Below are 7,217 nucleotides of genomic sequence, written 5' to 3'. Positions count from 1 at the left end.
TAATAATGAGTTTGGTGTGAATGGCCTCTAGGCAGTTTTTGGTTGAATAATGTGCTACAGGTTGCTGCAGGTTTCTCCCAACAGAATACATGACCTTTACATCTTCATAAAAAAAAAACAGTACTCATTACCCAAGCCAAATATAATGACTAAAACTACTTTGTTCCCCTAAATTTAATTATGTTCAAAATGAAATATGCTGTACTCTATTATTCTGTACTAAGTAGTTTCATTGTGACAAGCCTTACATGTATACAGTATGTGTTTTTGGCTGTTACTGCCACGACCCCCTTATTTATAGACATTCATATCTGCGCTGATACTGTTCATCTGTGTGTGTGGGCTGCAAACTGGGAGGTTTACATCTCTAATGCTTTTTATTCGGCTCCTGTGGGACCTGGCGGAAGCTTCCGGCATCCTTCTGCCTCCCGCTAATCCTTTGCTAATTGTTGCTTTATTCAAATAAATGAGTACACTAACGTCTTCGCTAATGATGATTTAGGGAGGTGCCTGAAACACATGGACTGTGGACTGTGCTGCTGTAGGACTGCGGTAAAAGATCACTTTTGTCAGTTTTCATTTATGTATCCGTATGGTACCAAGACAGGTGGCAGTTTGTACGTCATAGCAAGTGCACAAATGCATGATCCATGCTAAGAATACCTGCAATGGAGAGTAGAACTGATTTCCCTTCATGAACTAATGAAATTATGGGATGTCTAGAGTTGGTGAAGGTCTCCAGATCTGTCCCTGTGCATTGGTCATCATCGTGCAAGGATCATATAATGATACCCCAGTGAATGACTTATTTAGTTGGAACCAACAAAGCAGAGTTATAAGTCAGAGTTTATTTTTTTAAAGATGTGGATACAACATGATGAATGAGATTACTTTATCCAAGAATTTAAGAGGTCTAAACATGACCTGACCTTACCAGTCATTTATTCTCCTTAAAATATAATGAGCTCTGACCTTTTAAAAAAGTGGACACAAGGATTGCTGACACTTTGAAAACATTACATTTGAAGCTATATTTTAGGTAATTATGGTTCATCTGTCTTTTTCCACATACAGATCCAATAACCTATGCTGTGTGTGAGCAGGATGAGTCTTGGTCTTGGTCTAGGTCTTGGTTTTAAGTTTGGACTTGTCCCATCAGTAAATTGTTTATAATTTTTGAACAGATCAGTTTTGTTCATTGATTTGCTCTGGATATAAGACGTTGTTGCATCTTTTAAGTCATATTTATTTGCTTGAATGCCAAATCAAAGTAGAAATTTTCTTTTATTCCGTAATACCTAAAGCTGAGTGATAGCATCTTCATTTGAATTCAAAATCTGTAATAATCTAAATATATTTTATATATTAAATTGATTTGTAATACTTGGTGGGACTGTGAAATATCAATTCATCCAAATTATTTCAATGATATTTGAATTATTTTATAGCTGCTATGCTTATATTAATATTTGAGTGCGAAAACAAATAGCATAAGATTTTTGTTTTCAGTTTTTCTGTTTGTTATCAATTCAGCAGTTTATTTCAGCATGAAATAGCTGGCCATTGCACATTCTAGAGGGTCACATCAATGGTAAGAGCAAGACAAAGTTATCTTTGTGTTTGAAAATGAAACAGTGAAAATGTACACAGTAATGTTGAATCATTTAGATACATGCAGCAGATGATGATGCTAAGTAGCTTGAATTATGCCTTGTACTGTTTTGCTACACATAAAAATGTGAAATGAAACAAAAACCATATAACTGCTTCAACATGAGTAGAACTATGTCAAACTCGACCTCACAGAGAAGAGATAACTACAGTCCACAGATGTCTAAAAAGACTACAATAAATTAAAACATAACAAGACAGCGTTCACATTTTAACATCACAAGTATGTACAGATGAACTCAATAGCTCTTCCTTGACAACCACTGACCGAACAACACCTTAGTGACAGTTCAGATTTTCTTCAGTGGTTACAAGGATTTAAAAGTGCAAAACATATGACCTTAAAAGACATTCAACATCTTAATAGCTTTTACAATTTCACCTCCTATCTACATATACTTTAATAGAAACAAAAACTCCATTAACAATGTGCTGTGTATTATGTGCCTCTTACATTGTACAATGTGTTTTCAGTACCAATATATTTTGTGATGTGTTACTGTTAGCTAACATGGATATGAAATTGCTTGCTTAATTCACAGAATGTTGTACATATTATGGAAATTCCATAGAATGTACACTTAGCTACATCTTACATAAGTCTGAAATAGTGGACAGTTGTTTATGCACCAGTGGAAATGAAAAGTGTTCTGGTCACCTTAACATAATGAAAGGAAAATTTTAAACCACGAGTTCCAGAATAAGAAAAGCTAACAAGGCACTCTGGTTTCTTGAACTTGTGACCTAATGGCGATCTCAGCAGAATGTCTGTAAAAAAGGGAACTTAAAGCAGGGCAGTATATAATTGCTCATGAGTACAACCCACAAGGTCATCCATCAGATCTAATCAATATTCGGAATTTCAGAAGAAGAAGAAAATTCTCAATTAGGTCAGTTAAAAAGTCAGTTAGGGCCCAGTCACTGAAATTTTATTTGTCTAATATGGAGGCCTTTTTTTGCAGAAATTCACAAGAACTTAAAATAAATTAAAGACACATTTCTAAGAGCTCTGTCATGTGCCTCGCTGTTTAGAATATGCATTCAGCATAACCTGTTGCTTAACAAAACACATTCTTTTGAAATGCATTGAGTTACTACTAGAAAATGAGCCCAGTTTGCCTCTCCATTTTAGTTTGCCTCACCCTTTCTAGAACCACATCATGCATTTTTTTTTTTTTGCATGTTTTGACCTAGATATATTCTTTTTCCATCTTTAGTAAGCAATTTTTTCACATTCGTGGACCAAGTTTAGTTCTTTGATTGGTCTTTCTCTTAAAACTTTTCTCTTTAGTCTCGTGAGTTTTAGGAATTCTTTCTTTAGATTTTCGCTCTGAGAAGTTCTGATTCCATTCTCAACACTCACATCAAGCTCTTGAAATGTATTTCACCTCCTGACATGTTGTATTAAGTGAGTTTTTCAGCATATATCATATGCTTCTTTCCTGTAAGCTCAAAGTCTCATCTGTAAAGGTCACTTGCAGCGGCTGGTGCTTGGAACACTGCGCCTCATTTGTGTTGGAGTGCGTGCATGAATGTGATTTCACGAAGTCCGTGTCCATTTCTGTTTTGTTTTCTCCACTGCTGAGCTCTACGTCCTGAGAGTCCCGCAGAAGGGTTTGCTCTGTTGAAGTTGAACACGTCCTGCTCTGCATAGAGTCACTGCAGCAGCCCATTTCCTGTCCCGCCCCCAGGGGATACAGGTATGTCTGCGACGTGCTGACCACGTGCAAAAGCGAAGGCAAATCACGAGACATGACCGATGAGTTGTGGATGCCAGTACCACAGTGGAAATCTGTAGAGTTCCTTCCGTGTCTCCTCCCACCGATACGGCAGACGAGGCACTTGATCTTTTCTAGAATCTTCTGCACGACTGTCTTTCTCAGCAGGATGTAGATCCAGGGGTCCAGAATGGGGTTGATAGAGGCAGTTCGGATGGCCACAAGGTCTGGGTTCAGCGGTATTGTCGTCTCTAATGGAGGATGATACAGCTGATTCACAAACACCCGCACCTAGACAGGAAACAAGACATTATCTGTTTACTCGCAGGCCCAGTTCTATACGGTGCAGAGCACCCTCAAACAAAATCAATAGCACCCTCAGTTAATGCTGTAATAATGGCATTTCATTGCAGATTTGGCAAACTATCCAGTTCTTTATGGTTTGACTTTGACCTTTGGAGATCGGTTTCTATTTCAACATCTTTTGCAGCATTGAGCAATGTAGCCAATATAAGACATATCTGTTGATTTCTTGAACCCAACAGCCAATCAGAGGCAGTTTTTGTTCAGGTGTTATGTTCAGCACGAATCATCTCATCACAACAAAGTGCAGACACGATGTAAATAAGAATAAAAAATTATATTATATTATTAATTCAAACAATTAGGCTAATATCAAACAATTATTAAAACTGCCTGTATATCAAACCCCGTGTTTTCCGCGTAAAAATAAGGGTCGTTTTTGGCTTTGGACTAAAACAAAACGCAGAAGGGCTTATCGAAAAATGCAAATGAATTTTCTCTTCATTCTTTCGCGTTTCACCAGGAATATAGCCAGTTCCCCAGTAACCGCAGTAAACAAAGCAGCGCAGCACCTGATTTTGCAACTTGCAAGCGCTCATATTTAATCAATTACACCATAGCCTTTTGAAGTGTAAGCTATATTTCAAACTGCATTTATATTTGTTTTTGTTTTTTTTCACCGGAGCACCACCTGAGTCTTCTCCTGCCGTCCCATTTCTACCAGTGATCCTTTCCTTCCTTCCCGCAGTACTGTTATAGGTTGCCAAGTTGAGAGGACAAGTGGGTTGAAATTTGAAGGTGTCGATTGTGACAGAAGGATGCGTTTCATTCAAGATCTGGCAACTGGTCAACCTTGGAATTTGTTGACGTGATTATTCATAATGAGGTTTTGGCCAAAGAGAAGCCCAGGATAGATGTCAGTATAAATTCTTTGTTTGGGCCATACAGATCACGGGAGTTTTACCGGAGGCGAATGTGGCAAACATATAAAATACGCCCAATGGGTTTTTTTTTTATAAAAAGATAAGAAATACGGGAAAATGTCTAAAGAGGGTGATAGTGGGATAGAATTGTAAAACACGGGAGAATCCCGTGAACTACGGGAGGGTTGACAGGTATGACCTAGTTAAGCCACGCATCTCAGTGTTACCTACACAAAACACCACCAATGTAACACTAATGTAATAAACTGATCACAGAGTAAAAGTAGTTTGTCTAAATAAAATGTAACAAGTGATGGTTTGCACAGGCAAAATATCCCATTTTTTAAATTAATATAACAACATTTTATTGTGCATGACCTCCACATGCCACTTACCACTAAAGGGATGGAGCAGATGAGCACGACAATGGACGTGGCTGTGAGAACAATGACCATCTGGATCTCCGCACCAGCCAGACGCGCGAAACTCCGCCTGCGCCTGATCTCCGCGACTCGCGCCTGGTCCGTCCCCAGCGAGGTCCTGCGGACGAAGCGCTTGTGCATCATAATGAGAGCCGCGCACACCAGCACGTTACAGAGCACTGTGGCGAGGATAAGGACGGAGCTGAAGCCGGCGTACATGTAGGAGAAAGTGGCGTTGGTGCTGTCGTTGCTATGCCAGTCAATGAAACACCAGGTTCCTGGATGCTGTCGCACCACGGATCCCAGTCCCATGCTGGGAAGAGCGCAGAAGAGTGCATTGGACACATAGATCACCACGAGCGTCAAGCCTGCCACCCGTTGGTCCACGTAGTGGTTGTAGAAATACGCATGAATGATGGCGAGGTACCTCTCGACAGACATAGCACAGATAATACTGAGACCTGCCAAGGAGAAGAAGAGTAAAATGAAGCCGGAATACTGACACAGCGGGATCCCACCGGGCCACTCTCCCTTCACATAGGTGGCAATGGTGACTGGACTCGCAAGCAGTGTGCCCAAGAGGTCAGTCACGGCAAGTCCACACACCAGAGTGTAAAAAGTGGTCTCTTTTTGCTCTTTCCGCGACTTTCGAAGCACTACGATAGCAATCACGTTCCCGACCACTCCAAATATGAACATAATGACCGGGATGGTAGGGTCCCAACCTTCCTTGCCATGACTCGTGCTCGTTTCGTTCATCTTCGCCGAGCTGTTGTTGTTTTTTGTTTTGTTTTGTTTTGTTTTTTCACATGCAGGTTGATGTTCAAATCAAATCATGCGCTTAAGGCGCATTACGTGAAATGATGACTTCCTCAATCGCTGTCAAAGATTCCACGGTCATACTTTCCACATCTACGTTTCACGCATTGTTAAGCGTCTCCAAAATCTCAAAAGCGCGTCTCGGATTAAGATACATGTTGACTCGCCGGAGTCGGGTACACTTGCGGTCTTTCACAAGTTCAAAAGTTCAGTGCTGTCTTTTTGCTCGAGAGAGGTGTGTAGTCCACGGTTGCCCTCAGTCTCACTAAACTGACTCACATCACAAGTTTTTCCTTGAGAGCTTTCTGCCAGCTCCGCCCCTTGCGCGCAGCCTAGCACGCTCCTGTCACTGCAAGTTGACACACACGTCTCTGCATAAAATATCTAGGCTAATATTAATGTACCTAATTCGTTAACCCTAATTCGTTAAATAATCAACAAAATATGATTATTTTGTAACCATAATCATATTTTCAGTCCTCAGCATGATTTAGTCCACTGAAGTTTTCTGTCTGTTATTATTGTAGTTGTGATGACAGTAGCTCCAAAGCCCCAGCACGTCATCCACCTCAAACCTAAGAAAAATATATACTTATAATTTAACAACAACAAGATCAAAACGCTTGTTACAAAATAAACTGGCCTAACCTAAGTAGCATAGTGATTTATAATTTATGCATGACATGTTCATAACGTGTGTGACAAAATATAGTGTTATCCATTTTATCTGGTTCTTAAACCTTTAATTATTGACAATGAGATTTATATAGATGTGCAAAAAAAATTACAGTATTAGTTTCTTTAAGCACTTTTTTATTTTATTTTTATTTTATTTATTTATTTTTTGCCTATGACCTGGACAGTTCGGCAAGGTTTTCTGAAGACAATAACTCAATCAGTGTGCACAGCCTTTGAAATGTCATTAAACTAGCTGTTTCTGGATTTGTTTGTTTCCGTCTTGTGGTGTTCCTTGTGCTTAATGACGTCAGACGTATGCTCAAGCTACGCCAGACACAATGTCATTCAAAGCCAGCTACACACAACAAACATGTATGAGATGTATGAGAACTGAAAACAGTGTGGTTTTCTGTGAGGTTTGCATCTGTGGAAAAATGCATTTTTGTTTTGACTGCTATGAAGCTATAAAGGAAGTGTGTGGGCATAAGGTGTTTAAGAAAGTTCACAATAATGGTCACGTACCAGTAAGCTTGTAGAAATGCACAAGAAATTAGTGACTATCAATCACAAGCCCAGATCAAAATATCTAAAGGGTTAAAGATAACACATTCAATCTGAAAATAGGGCAGAAGTTGACACAGTTTACACACTGGGTAATGTTCTAAGAGCATCTCTTTTCAGTT

General features: G+C 39.5%; 1 protein-coding gene across 1 annotated transcript; it reads right to left on the bottom strand.

The window, feature by feature from the left end:
- Positions 1 to 1,509: 1,509 nt before the first annotated feature.
- On the bottom strand, positions 1,510 to 6,294 carry LOC109056547 (prostaglandin E2 receptor EP4 subtype-like). Its single transcript, XM_019073737.2, has 2 exons — positions 5,011 to 6,294; positions 1,510 to 3,680 (listed from the first exon to the last, which is right to left on the bottom strand). The coding sequence occupies exons 1-2, from the start codon at positions 5,794 to 5,796 to the stop codon at positions 3,099 to 3,101; spliced, it is 1,368 nt and encodes a 455-aa protein (XP_018929282.1). The 5' UTR covers positions 5,797 to 6,294; the 3' UTR covers positions 1,510 to 3,098.
- Between the last annotated feature and the right edge of the window lie 923 nt (positions 6,295 to 7,217).

The sequence above is a fragment of the Cyprinus carpio genome, chromosome A5, assembly GCF_018340385.1.
Source record: "Cyprinus carpio isolate SPL01 chromosome A5, ASM1834038v1, whole genome shotgun sequence".
In the NCBI taxonomy this organism is placed as follows: domain Eukaryota; kingdom Metazoa; phylum Chordata; class Actinopteri; order Cypriniformes; family Cyprinidae; genus Cyprinus; species Cyprinus carpio.
The sequence above is the reverse complement of the archived record's forward strand: the minus strand, read 5'-3'. Positions and strand labels throughout refer to the sequence as shown.